General features: G+C 39.6%; 1 protein-coding gene across 11 annotated transcripts in view; it reads right to left on the bottom strand.

Moving 5' to 3' along the window:
- Positions 1-5,654: 5,654 nt before the first annotated feature.
- LOC102938434 (golgin subfamily B member 1) overlaps positions 5,655-21,567 on the bottom strand; it is a 65,528-nt gene continuing 49,615 nt past the window's right edge. For all 11 annotated transcript variants that reach the window (XM_043550049.1, XM_043550050.1, XM_043550046.1 and 8 more), the window contains 8 exons: positions 21,009-21,160; positions 18,158-18,317; positions 15,154-15,306; positions 14,242-14,409; positions 10,682-10,779; positions 8,283-8,417; positions 7,319-7,433; positions 5,655-6,313 (listed from right to left, as the gene is read on the bottom strand). In XM_043550049.1, the coding sequence (XP_043405984.1) occupies positions 6,155-6,313; positions 7,319-7,433; positions 8,283-8,417; positions 10,682-10,779; positions 14,242-14,409; positions 15,154-15,306; positions 18,158-18,317; positions 21,009-21,160 (1,140 nt within the window). In that variant the 3' untranslated portion in view covers positions 5,655-6,154. The remainder of the gene's footprint in view (positions 6,314-7,318; positions 7,434-8,282; positions 8,418-10,681; positions 10,780-14,241; positions 14,410-15,153; positions 15,307-18,157; positions 18,318-21,008; positions 21,161-21,567) is intronic.

The raw sequence follows: 21,567 nt of genomic DNA on the forward strand, positions 1-21,567 counted from the left end.
TAGTAAACTTTTCCCCCACTAAAATACAAAAAAAGAACCTCTCACACAACAGTTGAATAAGGCTGAAATAATCCGTACAGCCATTGCTGTCATTGAAAAGCTTTTTGCTTCATTACACCACAAATAACTAAAAATAGCCTACTCTCATTCTCTTACCAGCCACCTAGAAGCTGCCACTGGTTAAAGGAAAAGTTCTTACCATGTACAGTACTGGTGTTTCAACTGTACACGTTATCTGTTTTTGTAGTACAGAGACAGAAAATAGCCAGCTTATCTTGGTGCTTGGATGACTCTATACCTGAAAATGGGGGTTGAATCAGCAACAAGTCACCCAACTGAGTGATAACTATTTTACATCTAAAGAGGGTTATTATATACAGTGTGTCTATCACAAAAGGGCTGTGACGTTCTTGAACTTTTATAAGATCACGAAATGCTGAATCCAAATAGAAAATAAACAAACAGTCTTGGTCAAAATCCAAGAAATAAAGACCCATTAAAGGGAATAAGCAATAGCTTTGTTGGCTAACGCACTTACAATAGTTGCTATTAAGGAGTCAACACTTACCTACAGTAGTAATTCTGCATTATTTCCCTATTCTCCAAAAAGGAAATAACTAAAGCAGCATCTCAGACACTACTGGGGATGAATGTTGACTTTGTAAATATCAAGATCTGAACAACTGTCCTACTCCACCCTGAATGTAGCCATGTGACTATGTAGCAGAATTCAAGTACAAGATTCCTTCAACCCACAGTCGATGATTCACTTCAGTTCATGTGACATATGTTCTAACAATCAGCTTTGTATCTGCCACATCCCTGTCGCCATTAAACTCTTTCCATTTCAAAACTCACCAGGTGTTCAATTTTCTTCTCTGTCTAGAAGTGCCTCTCTAGAAGAGGAAGAAAGGCTATTCACATGTGTTCGTATGTATCCCTTTGCCTGATTATGTAACCTTTCCTGATCTCTGAACAGCTGTTACTGTGCAGTCAGACTGACTTCTAAACTGTTCATCCATCATTCCCTTTTTCTTTCACGGACAGGGGAACAGCAGTCATTTTCAAACTTCCAGATGACATTCCGCCACTTACACAGATCCTTTTCTACAAAAGGATCACAGCATTTTGCAAACATCTAGTTTTATGTCCTCCCTCTAATTTTGTGTCAGTCATTAAGTATATCCCCGTTTTACAAATAGACAAAACTGAAACAGACAGTACAAGCAATTGTTATGCAAGGTCACAGAGGAAGTGGCAGAGTGAAGAAGTGAATTCATGTGTCCTGAATCTCAGTCTCAAGTTCCAAACAAGGTCCCTATTTGTTTTAACATACGAAATAGGAAACCATTTCAAATCAGCCATATAGTGAACGACACAATACCCATCCATCTCCTCCTTCCTTCCTTGTCTTCAAAACAATGGGCACAATTCTGTAACCATTTACACTGGTATAAATCAGGAGCCATTCCATCGAACGCAGCAAAGGTACAGCAGTGTAAAAACTGGTAAAATGAATCAGAATCAGGCCCACTATTTGACGCCATTTGAATCCTAACACCACATTTTACAAACACTTCTGAATAGATAATCGGTCAAATTCTCAGTTGTTATAATTCAGCAAAGCTCCACTAAGAGTAGTGGAGCTACGGCCTTTTATATGGTGAAAGCTTAAACTGAACAGTACTCAAGCGCTATCAAGGAGTGTGGTGTGGAATAACCTCAGGTCCAACAATAATTTCATGACTGCTGTGCACTCACAGCATACTGCATTTCTGAAGACGATTAGGAAAGCCACTCAGTTCAGTTATGTCACCTGGACAGTTCTGCTTGTCTATAAAGTATTGCTAAATCAAAAGTAATTTAGACAAATGGTTTTAAATGGGGATTCTCACAGCAAAAAGCTGAAAGCAAGTTGAAGACAAGAGCATTACAGCTACACAGGCCAAATTTGACTGTGAATCCTGGGTATTGCAAAGTCCAGACTAGTTGAGAGATTTTTATGAAATCTTGCATGCATGCAGATCTTTTATCAACTAGATGATACACTTTCTTGTGTTGGCACCTACAAAGATGGGTTAGCCATTTAATGACAAAGTTAAAACAACAACAACACACAATTAAGTACAACCTGGCCTTTTTCCTAGGATTTCTAAACCCACATATGCATGGGAGTGCCAAACTTGGAAAGGAGGATCAAGTAAGTCCTAAATGTATCTCAGTCAACTTGACCATTTAACAGGTTTCAGAGTAGCAGCTGTGCTAGTCTGTATTCGCAAAAAGAAAACGAGGACTTGAAGTGAGCTGTAGCTCACGAAAGCTTATGCTCAAATAAATTTATTAGTCTCTAAGGTGCTACAAGTACTCCTTTTCTTTTGACCACTTAAGTATCACTGTGTCACAGAGGCTCATTTGTAGCTCACTACTCTGATCAGTAACTCGTCAGGCCTGACACACTCATTATAGGTATCTAAAAGATGTCATGTCATTGGAAAACTCACTAATCATTAATATTCTTGCATGACGTATGTACGCAATGGGTATTGTGAGTTATGGATATATGGTAGAACTACGACTAAAATGTGTTTAAACCAGGCATATCAGGGGCAGCTAGTAAACAAGTCTGCCCTAGACAAAGGAGTAAGTCTGCTTCTCTGAGCAGTCCGGACATCGGGCAAAGACAATGAAGGTCTATTTACATATTAGGTAAACAAAGCTATCAGGTTAGCAAGCATGGGAGGAGACAGCTTGGCATCTACACTCAGCAGGAGAGAGAAGCCTGGTCTCCATTTTACTTTTCAAAATATACATTGACTTATAAAGACAGAGAGCTGAACCTCAAAGTGATAAACAATAGAATCAACTGACTTATACAATATTATTGTATTATAAAAGTGCACTGATCCTTTATGAAACCTTATGACACACTACTGATTAATAATGTGAACTGTATGTACTAACTCTACGTAAGGGATGATGAATGCTTATTAATATTATGCTTTACAGTCTTTTACCCAAAGGGAGAAACTGGTCTCTCGGAGACAGGAGGGAATGTCACGTCATCTGATGCATGGAGTGGGTTTAGCCCACGAAAGCTTATGCCCAAATAAATTTGCTAGTCTCTAAAGTGCCACAAGGACTCCTCATTGTTTTTGCTGATACAGACTAACACGGCTACCACCCTGAAACCTGTCATGTCATCTGTCTCCAAAGAAATTAAGCAAGGTGTGATCAAAACAGTGGAAGCCCAATTTACATATAAATTAGCAGGGCTATGGGAAGACCACAAGGGAAGAAGAGCATGAGGTTATCCTTCCTCTTGAAGCAAGGTCAATGAACTTTGAGAGAGATGCTTTTCAAAGGTTTACTGAACTATACAGAGACGGGCAGAGAACCCCCAAGTTATCTATCATTAGACCAACATAAGGCAACAGAGCTCTTGCAAGCTGAGGAAGATGGGTCCTTTAATGGGGGTGGGAGGAGTTTTAAAACTCTGGAAATGGAATATAGGTAAGAAGCCTATACAGATATTTCATTTAGTAAGACAAGGGAAGCCAGCACCTTGTATTTCTGTGGAAGATCCTAACTGAGGGAAAGCCAGGGGTGGGAAGAAGGAAGATTGGTGAGAGGGTGAGAGAGAGGGAGAGAAACCATCTTAAACAAACCCTGTACCTTGCTGGATTAAGCTTTAGACTTTTAGATGTGCTTTTTCACTTCTACTTGCTTGTAACCTTCTCTACTTCTATTTCTTGGCATCACTTAACCTATGTCCTAGTGTTAATAAATTTGTTTTATTTTTACTATGCAGTGGAGTGTTTACAAGGAAGGGTGCATCTGACCCAGTTGTAAGTTAGAAAGCTACAATGTGCTTTTGTCTCTTTAAAGGAATAAGCAAACTATTATTTCTCTGAGCTGTCCAGGAGAGGGCTGCACACTGCAGAGCCCATGGTTTTGGGAACACTGGGGACTGGGAGTGTGTTGGGGTCACTGCTAATATTAACCAAGTCTGGTAAGACATGAGCATGTTTGTGATAACTGCTGACAGGCTGTTGGATTCAAAGTGTTGAGTCAGGTGTACAGTATACAGAGCATGAAGTGCATGCTGGTTGTGTGTCCCCCCCCACAGGCAGGGAGCAGAAGCATTTTGGGGCACTCATGGTTGTAATACAGTGACACAATCTCTCACTGGTCTGAACTGCACTCCAGAATGTGACAAATCACACAGTTAGAGCTCACTTAGACAGCCTTCCCCAACTGCAAGCACTCCTCTGTGATCCTTAGGAGGAAAGTTAAGGTGACCACAATTTACTCCTTTTTAACAACGTCATTTGATCAGCTAACCTTTTTCTAATGTGGCTCTTTTAATGGGAATCACGTCTTTAACATAGCTCTTCTGGATCAGATAAATATTTGTGTATGGCAAAAAGCATGGCCTCAGCTAATTAGTTTTCTGGCTTTCACTGAAACTTTAACCTGTATTGCTACTCTGAAACCTGTATTGTGTGTCATATGTAATTAGAGTGCATACAAACACAAATATAATTGCTATCACTATCAAGCTGGTTGAAATTGCACCAATATCGTATTCTGGCTCTAATTAAAAATGATTCTATAAATAATGTATGGAGCAAGCAGCATAATGTATCTGATGAAAAGATAAGAACATTTAATGAACTGAAGAAAAACGGCCAAAAAAGTAGCAGGACAGCAGCCTTTGGTGGTAAAACTTGAAGAAAAAGAATCATATTTGCCAAAAAAGAAATTAATCTGATTTTGATGGGTCACCCAGTGTTTAAAAAACTACATCTCCAAGACTTTAACATCCAGCATGGAATACTACATTAAAGGACTTTTGTGATCCCAGCTAAAGCCTCAACTGATATTAATGTCCCATTTACATTTCTCATACACAGGAACCTGTTCTTTGCAAAAAACAGGTTCAGAAAGTGAACTACTCTGCTACAGATAATGTGTTACAGCTTAAATCACTGGTAAAATAATGCAAAACTCCATTACATAGTAATCATCAGGTCACAGCATTAGCAGTCTCTCCTTCACAAAAAAATAAATATATTTTTGGACTCAGAAAATTTCACTCAACTTCAGTGTACATTATAACAAAGCATGCATATTTTTATACAAGATGCTTCATTATGCTCATACAGGAAACAGCTGAAAGTATGTCGCCGCACCACTCACTTGAAAATGTATTATGTGCTTCTCACTTAACTGAATTAGAAGAAATGTTTTGAAATGTGTGCATGAACACAACCTATTTATCGAAAGATTTAAGAGAACATAAGAAAACTTCAAAAGCCAGGAATCCAGAGCCCTACAGGGATGCGACTCCTAAGTGTGCAGTGGAGCCTGATCCTGACTGGGGGTGCCAGAAGCTAGTATAACAAGCAAAAAATAATAGTAATTCAGCTAACTGAGATAGGTTAGAGCAACTGCCATTTGAAGTGATGTGATCTGGCCAAAAGCAAAGGAGGAATGTCTTAATTTTGATTCTATATTCAAACTCCTAATGTCAAAGTTCTCCTTGTTGTTGCTGTCAGCCTTTTCTCGTTAATATAATTACAAAATTGTGCATCCTGTTAGCAATAACACAGACAATTAGAGGTATTTACTCTTCACACACCCACAGAGCAGAGTTCAGTTCTTAAAGTTTTATTTCCAGTAGAGAAACCCACAATGAATCCAGCTTTTTTCTTTTATTGCACTCTGTAAAGCTTCTTTACAAGAAGCTAATAAACAGTAATAGTTGATATTCCTTTAAAATTTATAGTGTAATTTTCTTAAAATAAAATTTATATAGAAAAGATACCATTTACAACCCAATTCAATAGTATTCAATTATTATATATTCCCAAACAATATAATGCAGCAGTTTCTTTATAGGTTGCACTGAAGGGGAATATCTTCTCTTTAGCAAATATAATATTCCATTGTTAATGAGCAATTCAAGTCAACTTTGGAGTAACCGTGATATACAGAAACTTCTTACAAGAAGCTCAAAATGCACATATTGTAATGAGGATATATACAACTGTGTCCAGTGCATAGTTTAACAACAGCATGTGAAAAGTCCATTATCTTGAGTTGGCACACCATTATCTAAAAGAAAATAATTTACCCAGCAATTGCGATGCATTTAGAGAATGCCAGTGAGGCACAGAAAAACAACAACATGTAGTGTCACCAAGTATGTGAGGAATAAATAGCGGGATTTTGCTCTGGAGGTCAGCAGCTTGGAGCAGTAAAGGCTTCGCCCTCGAAGCCATCTTTTGAAAGAAAGGGCTCCTCCTTTCATCTGTAGGAAACAAACAACTTCAAATAAATAATCATCAGAAAAGATGCAAGAGAAGCTCTCATTATACTGTAGATTTGTGAAGTACTGTAATCCTTCCAACTGGGTCTGCACACATGGCATTAAAATAAGGGATTCGTGGGGAAAAGAATGGAGCAGTTACAAAAGATAAGGGGGGGGAGGGGAAAGAGGCTACAGGATGAGTGTAATATTTAATTACATACACAGAGCAGAGATATAGACAAAATTATATGCACACACACAATTTATATAATACATGTAAATATCCAATATGCAGCCAAAATATACATAAACGGTATACATTTTATTTAATTGACGTTTGCATGAAAGTACAGGTTACCATCCATAACACAGCATAACACTGAAAGGTAAAGTCAAACATACTGTTTTATTTTCAATATTTTACTGACATTTTGAACGTACACATATGCATCTCTCCAGAGTATGCCCATCACCATGATCTCTGGGCACTATAAAAGATGTATCTTAGATGTTTGATTTTTAGTACAGAGGGAGATGCTGGCCGATTTCGGATGTTTGATTCAAAGATATATTCAGTAAATTCATTACATTCCCACAAACCTGTAATATTTCTCTTCTAGTTCATCCCTTGAAAAGACTACCTCCAGATACACATATTTACAACAGCAATCTTTCACCTGGGAATGTTTACACATACAATGGGCAGATCCTCAGCTAGAATAAATGAAGCCAAAGGAGCTATGATGATTTGTACCAGCTCAGGATCTGGCCCAATGTGTTTAGTTGTTTGCAGTTTTACTCTTTTATTATTCATTTCAGCGCACATGTAGTTTACTGCTCCATTCTTTTGGGTTATTTATTAAAAATATGATTTAATTAAAAGAATTTGAAGAGAAAAGAGTTCCCTGTTCTCTCAGCCATTTGCGACTGGAGGTGTACAATGTGAGCACCCATTTTTAGGCAACTTACGACTCAGAATTTCTTCAAGGTTACACATTTCCTTACCTTACGTACAACAATATGTTCGCTAGGATTGATGATCAAAGCCTCTCTTTCCTCATCAGACTCCATCTGAACAGTGTATTCTCTAGGTACAGACCTGTAACTACTCATTTCAAGTCTAGAGAAAAGAAATTGAAAAGGCAGGGGGAAAAATTACTGAGTTATCTACTCTTTAGAAATACCATTATCAATTATCATCTACCTACGGAAACATTCTTTTGTACAGCTCAACTAGTGCTTACTGCTTTTGGTAAAGACAACAAAAGGAAACTATTTGTCGTGTCTTTTTCAGTTTCTCTTTTTGATTCTGGATGTTTTACTTATTCATACTAACCCTAACTTTCTTTTCTTCTCTCTAGCTGATTATTTAGTACTTCTCAAATTAGGATGGTGATTTTATTTATTTGGAATTAATATATGGCTATATCTCTCTGAGTGTATGTATAAAATCTGTTATATGTGGAATACTCTGCTAATTCAAGGGGAGAAAACATTACTGACTAGTGAGTTCAGCTAGGAAATTGGTAGACATTTTTTAATTTAGATCAGCACAAAGACCCAGCAATTTGCGGTAGAAGTTTTCACTGCTGTCAAACTGGTTCTGTGCCTAGCCACGAAAATCCAACATTTTTCATCACTAACATCACTAAAAAACAGTGGCAAACAACAAATAAAAACTTCAAGCTAAAATTTTTAGACACACTAGACACTCAGTATTAACATCAGCCACAGTAACTCAGAAGGAAAATTCTTACATTCTTCCAAGAGGAAAAAACCTGCAATTGGTCATTTAGGCCCTGATTACAATTAGATCCATAGGAATGAATCTCTGTGCCCATGTGGAGCTCCCCCGCCTGCTGATTTCAAAGACATTCCCTGCGAACATAAGGGTTTGCTGCATGGCTCCAATTGTATGGTCGGCTCATATGGTCTGAAAAGGGAAAAATATTGTGCAAGCATCTCCAACCTTTTACATTGTTCCTCAGTGAGTCTTAAGGCATCTTCTGCAGCTTCTCTCCTACTCCTTTCTTCTGACAGCGTTTCTGTCAGTTGCAACAGGGCCTGTTGTACTGAATCATACTGCTGCTGTGTCTCTGCAAGCCTATGGCAAATGCAAATACTAAATCAATTTAAGCACAGAAAGGAAGATTAAATTTCCTAATCATCTTTTTATGTAATTTACTTGTCTCTATTACAGCAGTTCAGGTATGCTAACTAGAGATTGCATTTTTCAGAAAAATATTTCACAAGTCTCGGCTTACCCAAAACTAATCACAAATTCATGTTGAGTTTGCTGAATAGTTTCAAGCAACCAAAACACTCAAAATGTTTCTGTAACGTTAAAATATTTTGTTCTGACCAGACTCAAAATTTCTCTTTCTGATTTCACGTATTTTGACAAAAGCAAAGGAGGACTAGAGTCAAAGTGGCTGGGAAGTGGTTCTTTCATAAGGCAATTCAGTCACTGGGCCAGGGAAAAAGAGTGGGAATGACTCTATAGCACACTGGTTAGGGCACTCTCTAAAGAAGTGGGAGAGCCAGGTTCATGTCCCTGCTCCAATGACTAATTATTTATGAACAGTGGAACAACTTCCACAGGAGAGACTGAGAAAGACTCACACGAGAATATCCCACAGTCCAGTGGCTAGGCACTCTCCTGTGACCCAACTGCAAATCCCTTGTCCACTATCAGGCAAAGGGAGGAATCAAGCCTGGGTTTCTCTTACATCCCAAGAAAGATTCCTAACCACTGGCCTAAAGATTACAAAGGAGGACTCCTCCTCCTCCTCATTTCCCTAGCCTTTCCGTGAATCTAGTTCTCATTAGCTCGTCAAAATCCCCAAAATTGAACCAAAATGCTCAGTTTTGACCTGATTCAAAAAAAAAAAAATTGTTTTAATTTCCCAGAAATTTCAAAAATTTCCTTTTCAGTTTGACCTGGGGTAAAAAACAACAACACAAAACAAAAAAAAAACCCAAAACATTTTGTACATTTTTTGGAATTACCAACTAACTGAAAAATCCATTATTGCCCAGCTGTAATACTGACTCGGAGTCAGAGTCAAGTCACTCATAACATGAGTACGACAGGTCTGATTTTAAAAATAAAATATCACCAAATATACCTCAATTTTTTTTTTCACATTTAAGACTGTTAATTCAATTACACTCTTAATAATTCCTATTTCTTATATACGCTTATCAGTAGATCTCAAAGTGCTTATAATTATAATTCAAAATGATCTAGACAAACTGGAGAAATGGTCTGAAACAAATAGAATGAAATTCAATAAGGACAAATGCAAAGTACTCCACTTAGGAAGGAACAATCAGTTGCGCACGTACAAAATGAGAAATGACTGCCTAGGAGGGAGTACTGAGGAAAGGGATCTGGGAGTCACAGCGGACCACAAGCTAAGTATGAGTTAACAGTGTAACACTGTTGCAAAAAAAGCAATCATTCTGTATGAGTATTGTAAGCAAGACATGCAAAGTAATTTTTCCACTCTATTCCACTCTTATTAGGCCTCAAGTAGAGTAGTGTGTCCAGTTTTGGGCACCACATTTCAGGAAAGATGTGGACAAACTGGAGAAAGTCCAGAGAAGAGCAACAAAAATGATTAAAGATCTAGAAAACATGACCTATGAGGGAAGATTGAAAAAATTGGGTTTGTTTAGTCTGGAAAAGAGTAGACTGATAAGGGACATGCTAACAGTTTTCAAGTACATAAAGGTTATTACAAGGAGGAGGGAGAAAAAATTGTTCTTCTTAACCTCTGAGGATAGGACAAGAAGCAGTGGGCTTAAATTGCAGCAAGGGAGGTTTAGGTTGGACATTAGGAAAAATTTGGTGGTTAAGCACTGGAATAAATTGCCTACAGAGACTGTGGAATTTCTATCATTGAAGGTTTATAAGAGCAGGTTAGACAAACACCTGTTTGGGAATGGTCTAGATAATAATGAGACCTGGGGACTGGACTAGATGACCTCTCAAGGTCCCTCTAGTCCTATGATTCACAATCTTTTTAATGTAATTATCCTAAACATCCCTGTGACATAGGGAATCATTATTATCCTCATTTTGCAGATGGAGAACAAGGCACAGAGGTGGCAAGGTCACACAGGAAGTCTGTGGCGGAGAAGCAAATTGAACCTGGGTCTCCCATATCCTAGGTCAGCATCCTAACCACTGGACCATCCTTCCTCTCTGATAAATTCATTGTAAACATTCCCTTTCTTAAACATCAATTTTATCTTCCAAAAACAGCCTTGCACAGAAACAGGAGTGTGAAGCAGTAGAGCAGAAGTAGCATTGGCATAAACAAGAAAAAAAACCCATCATAAATTGATGTCATCAATCCTGACCTTTTTCTGAGTTCATTTAGTTCCATATTGTCTATTTCAACAATAACCGCAGCTCTCTCTTGCGGAGCTCCTGGGGGAACTTCTGCTCTAGTTTCAGCCTAGAAAATATAAAATATTAAAATAATACTTTTAAAAAATAAGAACCTGATGACCATGTTTCCAGTTACAAAATCTGTTCTGCCAGTTGAAAAAAATTAGTTCCACAACTTAGTGGTGTTTGTATCTGATATCAATCCTCAAATTCTGGGGTTACAACATCCCAAATGTACACACAAACCGAGTCTTTTCTTTGCTGCCAGGAGGACATTTCCTATGCAAGCCACAAGACTCAAAGATTCCATGACCTCCATTTGCACATTTATTGTTTAGCCTCCGGGGATTTCTGCATGTGAATAAATAAATGGGGTGAGTGAGCAGGCTGAACACTTCTACAAAACAGAGAGAAAGTCTTAAAACAACCCCCAAAGAAAGGCCTTCAGTGAGCAGGGGATCAGCAGCACACTGCAGACACACAAAAGGACAGACATGATGGGTTTACACTAAGGGATCCCTACCAATAAACCAGCAAGGTAGTGCAGGATGACTAGTTAAAAAAAAAAAAAAAAAAAAAAAAAAAAAAGATGGTGGTAAGGCACCCTTCAAAGCTTTAAGGCAATGTTTGTTAAGAACAGGAAAGCAGGAGAACTGAAACGTTGTAAGTGCGAAAGAGGCCTACGGGTACAGATGGCAAAGTGTTCACTGTTCTATAACAGCAACTCCTACCAGGTCTGACAATCTCACTACACCTAGCACACTGCTTTCATAGCAGTTGTCTATAAAGAGTATCATTTGAGATCTTAAATAAAGCCAAGATCACAATGGTCATTAATATCGGTGTGAGATTCATGTACAAATACATGTAAGAAGTTATATGTGCACGTGGACATCTACAGACACACACAAGAGAAAATATACTTCTAAATCACACACACACACAAAATAGGTTTGTAAAAATGTGTGAATCAAGGAAAAGTTTACGAACAGGTTTCTTCCACACAAAACATGTATATTCACCTGCCTGCCTCAGTTCACAAGTAAATTAAGCATTGTAAGTCAATACAAAGGAAGCCCCATTTGCATACAATGTCAACATGAGGACATGAAACCAACATGGAGTCAGCAAACTAGAGAATGAACCACAGGGGATCATCCTTACTCTGGGGACAAAAGCAATGGACTTTGGGGGATATAAGGAGAAGGAAAAAGGATACCATTTGCTCCTTCACCGAGGAAACAAAGACGAACAGAGCTTTTTTGCATTCACGAAAGAAGGTTCCCAGCCATATTGGTTGGAAACACTGGGAGACTGCTTTAGGTGAGAACAGACTTCTTTAGACAGACGGTTAACCTGTTAAAGTTAAGTTTAGTTCTAGAAAGCATATATTGATTTGTTTTATATGTAACCTGTTTCCGTTATTATCCTTACTCGCGCTCTCTAAATCTTAGCTTTTTATAATAAACTTATGATTGTTTTCATTATAAATATATCTCACCGCTGTGATGTTCACGAGCTGATCCTCAGTTGACAAACAAGCCACTGTGTACTCTAGCCCCTTGAGATAGCAACCTGGTAATTTCTGTGAGTGTCCAGGGTTAAGGGCTGGATACTGCAGGAAATGCTCTGAGCACCAGAGGTTGGTGTGTGCCTATCCCTAGCCAGCACAGAGACAGCAAGGTCTGTGGAGACCTGGAAGTCAGTGCTTGTGTTGCCAAAGAATGTTAGTTTCAAGGAGCTGAGCTACAGCAGGCACAGACAAGACCACTTCATGCTAAAGGCTGGTAGTGGGGAGTTGCCTCACAACCGTGGGTACCCTTGAATGTCCCAATATATATATGTATGCAAAAGATGACAAAGGGTACCAACATGTTGATCAAAAAAGAAATTTAAAAGGCTGGCTCTGCAAATGTCGTTCAGTTAGCACAAAACAGACCTGACTTTTCATAATTTCCATAAGCATTACCCTTAACATCTTACAAAGGTGACAAAGCTAGAGCCCCAGACATCATTATCCAATTATCTACTTTTGTCACATCCCAATGCAAAATGAAGGCCTAATCAGAATGCCAAAGGGACTGATCAGAAATGGCATGTCACACTGCTCAAAAACACATTAGCACATTCATAGGTAAGTTTAGCCAAAGTTGGCTATGATAGTGCTCATTCTAAGATCAATCTTAGATGATCCATGATATGATACAAGTGCAATAGAGGCTAAGTGTATGACTCCTTCAACATTGCTTTTATCAACATCATCTCCACCACTTTCCCACACAGGTCACCTATTTGGCAGCTAGCTTTTCAGGGGACTTGCTGCAGCCTGCTCTTTAAATGAGATAAAAATCATAGGATCCATTCCTTTAAACACTCCAGAGACAGAACTTGCATTGGTTTAAAAAAAAAAAAAAAATTGTCTGTAGCATGGAAACAGTTTACAATTATGAAGACAAGTAAATCTGTGAACCCTAACAAGAGAAATCAAGTTCCAGTGACAGTAAGTAAAGCTGCATATCGCTACAAAAACAAGAGCGCTATTTTCCTTACCTCATAACTGAAACATGAACCAGCAAAAATACCAATACGATATGAGCGGTTTACATCATATTAAACACTACAGCAGGCGCATCGGGTTTTGGAAATTGTATGGAAGGCTGGTTAGGGGAGGGGGTCGTAGCCCAACCCCCACCTCCTATCCGCCACCCCCCCCCCCCCCGGGACTCCTGCCCCATCCAACCCCCCCGACTGCACCCGGACCTCCACCCCATCCAACCCCTCTTCTCATTTCTGACTGCCCCCCTGGAACCCCTGCCCCATCCAACAACCCCTTCTCCCTGTCCCCTGACCACCCCATCCAACCCATCCTCTCATTCCTTACTGCCCCCCCCCGGGGCCACTGCTCCATCCAACCACCTCTTCTCCCTGTCCTCTGACTGCCCTCTACTGCCCCATCCAACCCCCACTCCTTCCTGACTGCCCCCCTGGGACCTCTGCCCCCATTCAACCCCCTGTTCCCGCCCCGACCCATATCCACACCCCTGCCCTCTGACCACCACCCCAAACTCCCCTGCCCTCTATCCAACCCCTCCACAGCCCGCTCCCTTCCCGCCTACTGTGCTGCCTGGAGCACTGGTGGCTGGCGGCACTACAGCCACACCGCCCGGCTGGAGCGGGGCCACTCCGCTGCCACCACCATGCAGCACAGAGCACTGGGGCAGGCCGGGCTCTGCAGCTGCACTGCCCCAGGAGCTCACAGCCCTGCCACCCAGAGCATTGCACTGGTGGCGGAGCGAGGTGAGGCTGTGGGGGAGGGAGAACAGCAGGGGAGAGGCCCAGGGACAGCCTCCCGGCGCAGGAGTTCAGGGGCCAGGCAGGAGGGTCCCGCAGGCCATGTGGCCCATGGGCAGTAGTTTGCCCACCTCTGCATTAGAGGAGAAGTAGGAAAGATCACAACCTTTTAAAATCAGGAGTTGGGTCATGAGACTAAAAAGATAGAGAGAAAAAAACCTTACTATGTTCACTTTACCTGAGCAGTATCTTGGAAGGAACTAACTTGCACTGTCTGGTATTCCCTTTCAAGTCTGAAATAACGATTTTGCAGATCAGTGTAACGCAGCTGATTCTCTCTTAGAGTCTGGGATACTGTCTTCAATTGGGCAGACAATACAGCATTCTCTTCTACTGAATGGATTACCTGAAACAATTCAGCCTTTCAAAACAAAGCTAAGAATTCTCTCTCTAAAGAGATATACTGTAGAGATGAGATTTATAGTTAAGAGCAATTGTACATAGGCTGAAAAACGTGCATCAACAGACAGTGTGATGGCAAAGACACAGGTTGACAATTTTCAAAAGAAAACAAAGGAAAGATTTTAAAGGGATCCTTTTCCAAAGATCATCTATAAACATACATGTACAAATAGAGTTTTGCTCACAAAATGGTGCAAGATAGAAAACTTCACACACAACTGCTTGTGTATACATGTTTGCCTGATTTATAATTGCAACTGGATTTACCTGCTGATTTTATGGATGCATTTTTAAGGTACTTTGAAAATTTGACACAATATGGCTCAAATTTACATCCATCGTACTAAGTGTGGAGGAATTTCCACTGATCCCGTCTTAACTGTAGTCTTTTTTGCTTTGAATGTGATACAGTTTTTTTGCTGCAACTTCTGCATTGCAAACTGTGGGGTCAAGTGGACCTGTCTCAGTCAAACAACAGGTATAGTTCAAAGATATTCTAGATTTTTAGCTTATCAGTTCCACTCTGAGCCAATTATGTTGTGTGATCTAATGTTGTAGCAATATAAACACACAGTATACAAATTAAATATGTCCTCTTCCCAGATTCAGGTAGATGAAAATATTTCTATATTAACATTAGCTATGCTCCACATTTATCCAGAGGAGTCACAACTATCTCCTTCCCTACCTTTGAGTTCATCTGCTGGAAACGCAGCTCCCTCTGGTGCATCTCCTGAAGACAGCGTTGCAGTTCATTCTGAAGCTGGCTCCTTTCAGCTAAAAGATGTTTCACTTGCTCAGGACTGTTCGTACTTCCGACCAGAGTGGCTGTTTCTAATGGCTTAAACACCACCCAAAAAGTCAAGGTTAAATCTACAGAAATTGATAATGATATATAATCCATTGTTTTAACACACATTTTAAATCAGTGATGTCTACAGTCCCATTATTATTTCTCTTTCACAAGCCTGTCCCAAGTTTCCAATGAAAACTGTTTTTATTTACATAAACCAGTGGTCCCCAAACTGTGGGGCACCCCCCCTCTACCCCCGCAAGGGGGCCCAGGCCAACCCCACGGGGGGTTGGGAGGAGTGGGCATGGAGGGAGTGCCACCCAGCCCCGCTCTGCCCCCAGCTCCATTCTGGCCCCACCCCCAGTGACAGCTCTGCTCCTGGCCCCAGCCACAGCTCCAACCACAGCCCCAGCTGTGGCCTTCAGCCCCACTCCTGACCACAGCCCCAGCCCTGACCATGGCTCTGCTCTCGGGTGTGGCGCAGACAGGTTCTATTACGTGTAAGGAGGGGTTCAACACAAAAATGTTTGGGGAACACTGACATAAACTAACATCCCACTGGTGTTTCCAATCCACCCATTGCGACACTGAGAAGATGAAGAGAAAATGACACTAAACAAATGAGACTAACTTCACTGATTTTAAGTGTCTAAGTGAAGCAAAACGCAGAATATGAACGAAAGCATTTTTAAAGTTCTATCCGTTTTTAGTAACACTGATAAAGAAAGGTGGTTATTTTGGAAGTATGCATTTAAAGCAGATAGTATCCCTTTACAAAAATACACCATCACTCATTACACCGTATCACAGAAGTTGAGCCGTGTCCATCTCTATTTGGCCTGCTAGTCTACAATCCTATCCAACTCCAACAATGAAGGGCAGTGTCCTACCTTTCATTTCTAGTACCAGTTTTACATATATAATCATACAATAGGCCTTCTACCACTTCCTTCAAGATACTATTCCAGACTCCAGCAATCATCACTGTTAGAATGTTTTTCATATTACTCATTATTTGATGATCGGAAATGGTTAGCATACAATAGTCTTAATCTTGGCTACTAACTCTTATTGTCATTAGCCAAATTAGAAGGTTAACCTACTCCAACTTTCCTTTGGGTCAGAAACATCAAAGATGACATTAGGTTAAAAATCACACTTTTCCTTAGATCGTTATTGTTCATACACAAGATCTGAGGAACAGAAGAATTACCAGACTAGATGAGATCCGTGGTCCATCTAGTTCTGTATTCTGTCTGCAACAGCAGTCACTACCAGATACTTCAGAGGAAGGTGTAAGAGACTTTGCATTGGACACATGTGGGATAATTTTCCCCTCACAACTGGTCTCTGCCTGATTTCCAACAATTAGAGATTGGCTTACACCCTGAAACATGAGGTTTAATATCCCTTCCAACATTTGTTAATATTTATAGCTCTAGATGTTCTTGTAATCCATATAAATGACCAATCCCTTTTGGAATTTTGCTAAGTATTTTGGCCTCAATAACAGAGTGTAGCAATGAGTTTCTCAACTTAACTGAATTTTGTGTGAAACAGAATTTGCCACCTTTCAATTTCACTGGATGTCCCCTTGTTCTTGGGGCATGAGAAGAGAGAACAGAAGCTCCTGATTTACTTCTGTATACCATTCATTATTTTATATACTTTTATCATGTTCCCTCCTATTTGTTTCTTTTCTTATGCAAACAATCTCATTCTTCTCAATCTCTCTTCCTAAGAGCAACGCCTTTGATCATTACTATCACCCTCTTTAGCTCTGCAACATCCTTTATGAGATGGGGTGACCAGTACTGCACATGATATTCCAGATGAGGCCACAGACCACTGATTTATATAAAGATATGGTAATATTTTCACTATCATTCTCCATCTCCTTCCTTATGCATCCTAGCATCTTGTTAGTTTTTCTGTCCTCAACAGCCCAATGAGCAGAGCTCTTAATTGAGCTGTTCACAATGACAACCAGGTTATTCTTGATTTGATACAGTTAATTCAGAATCCTATAAGGTGGAAAACTAATTTCATATTTTCTCTCCAATGTGCATTATTTTGCATTTATCAGCACAGAACTTCATCTGCCATTGTGTCGCCCATTCACCTAATTTGGTTAGCTCCCTCTGAAGTTTCTCTCTGGACTGGTCTAAATAACCTTCGTATAATCTGCAAATTTTGCTACCTTCCCGCCTCACTCCCCTTTCTAGATCGTTAATAAAGACATTAAGTAACACTGGACCTCACACAGAACTTTGAACCACCCCACTGTTAATGTTTGGCCAAGATAAAAATTAACCATTTATTACTAACTCTTTGTTTTCTGTTTCTTCGCCAGTTTTTGACCCATGACAATACTTTGCTTCTTACCACATGACTATTTATTATTTATATTATTGTAGCACTTAGGAGCCTCGTCATGGACCAAGACCCCATTGTGCTAGGTGTGTATAAACACTTCGTTTTTTTAGTAGACTTTTGTGAGGTACCCTGTCAAAGACTTTTTTACAGTCTAATTTTGTCAATTAGTTTTCCTTTATCCACTGCTTTACTGAGACATTCAAAGAACTCTTACAAATTAACAAGATATGATTTTCCTTTGCTTAAACCATGAAACCCAATATATCATGATCTCCAGACATTTTACTATTCTATTTTTAATGACTGATTCAACCAGGTACAGATGTTAGGCTTATTGATCTGTAAATCCCTGGATCACCCCTTGAGCTTTATTTAAATATACATACAATACTTGCTATCCTCCAATGCTCTGACTTCACAGTTTGTCAGTTCTCTTTCTAGAAATAGCTTTCAAGATTAAAAATATTAATTGACCAAGTGCTTTTGTTTGTTTGATTTTTTTAAAAAATTTGGTTTGGTTTACCTTGATTGGGTAATTGCTACCAATGGACACAGATTCCTTAACAATCACTTCATGCTGTAATTTCTGTAATTCTGCAATCTGCCGGTCCTTGTCTGCAACAGCCATCTGGTACTGATTTCGTAGCGCTTGGGACTCTGTCAGCAGGAGGTTTTTTTCCATTCTGAACACAAAATATTAAATGAGCTGTTAATTATTACGTACTGAATAAAAGTTAATGTGAAGAATGAAGCTGGCCTCACTGATTTTGAAAAACTCCATGTTGTGCACACACTCACAGATCAGTAGCTGAAAATCCACATCCATGCTCCATCTCTTCAAAGACTTCTGCTGTTAGAAAGCCTAGAGCACAAGGCAAGGAAAAACATACTGCACATACTTTGCTGACAAGGTGAGAGATAGTGATGCTGGCAGATCAGGTGTCAGTTCAAGCCATGGCCCCAGGCCTCTCTGAACACTTAGAAATGCACAGCTGGAAACCAGTCTTGCTTACCTGTGTGTTAGCACTATCAAAATAGATATTAAATGCTAAGTTGATAAGCAGATGTTTAGACTTTATAAAATGATTGCAGGATGCTGCATATACTGATCTCACTTATAACCTCTCTAGCCCATGGTGTAGTTATATTGAGTATTTGCACTGTAATCCTCTGTAATTGTATAATGTAATAAACAGGAAAAGAATAATTAAGGTAAAGGGCTCATCTTGCATACTACATGACCCAATAAAGCCAAATGAGGTATTGTGTAGCATCAAAGGAGAGAAAAGCCCTGTTGGTTGCATTCCTAATTACCTCCAGGAATGAGAGACTTACACATGAACTCATCCCATCAGTTTAGACTCTGGAATGGAGGGAATAAAAATCTTTGACAAGGAGAAACTGAATCTTTTATGCTGTCTGGGGCAAAGATTTCTAAAAATAAGCAAAGCGTCCCATGCTGCTTGGCATGGGTTAGCCCTGAAAGACATTTTGAATTGACAAATTACTACAACTTTACCACGTTTTGAATCATAGACAAACTCATTTCTGTATAGATGCTTGCTTGCACCTGTAACTAACTCTTTCATTTCTTTTTCCTAGTTAATAAACCTTTAGTTAGTTTATCACAAGACTGGCTACAAGCATAGTCTTTGGTGTGAGATCTAAGGTACAGATTTACCTGGAGTAGGTGACTGGTCTCTTGGGACTGGGAACAAACTAAGCATTTTGTGATCTTTGGTGTAAATGACCATTTATCACACTGTCCAGCCTGCCTGGGTGGCAAGATGGACTGGAGTGTCCGAAGGGATTGTTTATGACTCCATTATAAGACTATTCTTGTACTTTGGGAGTTCATGTTTGTTACTGGGTTGGTGATATCTAATTATCGAACATACAACCAGTTTGGGGCACCTGCCCTGCTTTTTGACAGTCTTCCCTAAGATTGGCACTTTTGGTCATGAACCTCTCCATACAGCACGACAGACATAATGAAGGCATCTACTAAACTTTAAATGTACTGAAATCCTCATGACCTGGATAACTTTCATACAGACTCAAATCACTTTACTAAGGAAACAAATTGTATCTCTGGGCAACACTGCTATGCATGACAGTGTCATGGACGACATCAGGGGAGTGCAAACCCTTCCCACTTAAGATTGAAAGTCATTTGTGAGCTATGTAAGGGAACTGGTGGGCAGGTTACTTTGGAATGCTCTTCATTCACATCACCCAGTGGTTAAATCTCATTGCTAGAATTAGGTTTGATATAGATTCATGTCTGTTGGCGAGTATTTACTAGTACCAAAGTGGGGTTGGGCCTCAGCTTGTCAGCAACAGGAGAACTCCAATCTCAAGGAAAGAAACTATTTCTTATAAAAACACTGAGATCCTTTATTTGAACCAAAATATCATTAAGATGAGATGGCTTCCAATAACCGCTGGGAAATGCACTAGGTCACTGCATACCAGTCTCAGATACAGAGTGCAAATGGCTTCTGCTGAAATGAACCATCCCAATCCATTTCTCACATCCAATTGTATGGATGAGTTTTAGCCAGTTAGAGACAGAAAAAAACCCTGTGAATTTCAACATGTCCTTTCCCACAGGCTTGAACTAGAAATACACCCTGACCGGCATCCTAACAAACATTCAGATCCAGTGGGGTGCCTCCTGAGGGGTGCTAACCATTTAAAAAATTCCCTCTGGTTTCTATCCAGGTGAAGGGCACTCAGTTCCCAAAGGATCAGGTCCAAAGTTTACATATACCCATGTAGTGCCAAAAAGTTTTCCAAAAGTTTGAGATGTGAACAAAATTCAAGGGAACCCCTGCTGCAGCATGGATTCAGCTCAAATCTGAACCTGGGCTGACTTTCAGTATTACCATGACTCGAGCTGAGCAGTTTGCACAGCTTACAAACCTTCCAACACCTCAAGCCATCTTACAAGAGCAGCTACTGTTTGTGGGAAATGCATCTTTTGCATAGAAATGATTAATGGTTAATCTTCTAGGGAGAAATATACCTAGTAAAGACATTAATTACAGAGACCCAAAGTAAAATTTTACATCTCAAAGCCACCAAACAAGACAGAAAATTCAGCTCCCAAGTAGGCCCATTAGAGTCCTTTATGTTGAGCAAGATTTCACGATATAAAGGAACGAAGTTGATGAGGAGCAAAAGAAAACGGCGCAGAAATAGAATGTTACACGTAATGGAAACCATTCTATAGCAATTTTTGGTGAACTATAAACCTTTTTTGTTTCTTTGTCAGGTAATTGCATAGGGCTGTTTCATTTTGTCTACTGTATCCTACTAAAGATTATTTTACGTAAGCAATGTATACTTTTTGTTCAATCCAATATTTGTACCTTAATCCAGCTAGTTCATTCTGGTATGATGATATCTGTATCTCAGTTTCCTCTTGGAAGGCTTTCGTCTGATGCAAGGCTCTCTCGAGGTCATCTACCTTAGTCTTTAGTTTCGCTATCTCAACAGATGCAAGGCTAGCTCCTTCTTTAGCCTACGTGAAAAACAGGTTTGGTAAACAAGAATAAAATCTTAATGATAGAAAAATCCCTATTAGTACCAAAACTGTATTTGTAAAAGCATGGCTTCCTCTCATTCCTCTCTTGTTTGTACTCGTCCCTGTTGTCTAAGATACCAGTCTGATTCTAATTGTACTTCCCTTGTTCAACCTGCATTTTTCTTAATATTTTGCTAAATTAGTAAATTAAAACTTCACAAGTCTCCAAAAGAGAGACTAACTCCTTGCATTTTTCTTTGAACTTTACATCACACATCTAATCAAAGTTTACCAGTCACTTCCTATCCATCTGAAGTATTTCCAAATTGCTCTTAAGATAATTTATCTCATTGATGCTGTCAGAGGCAATGGGAAATGAAGCCATGCCCTGTTTAGCTTCATGA

The sequence above is a fragment of the Chelonia mydas genome, chromosome 6, assembly GCF_015237465.2.
Source record: "Chelonia mydas isolate rCheMyd1 chromosome 6, rCheMyd1.pri.v2, whole genome shotgun sequence".
Taxonomy (NCBI): Eukaryota; Metazoa; Chordata; order Testudines; family Cheloniidae; genus Chelonia; species Chelonia mydas.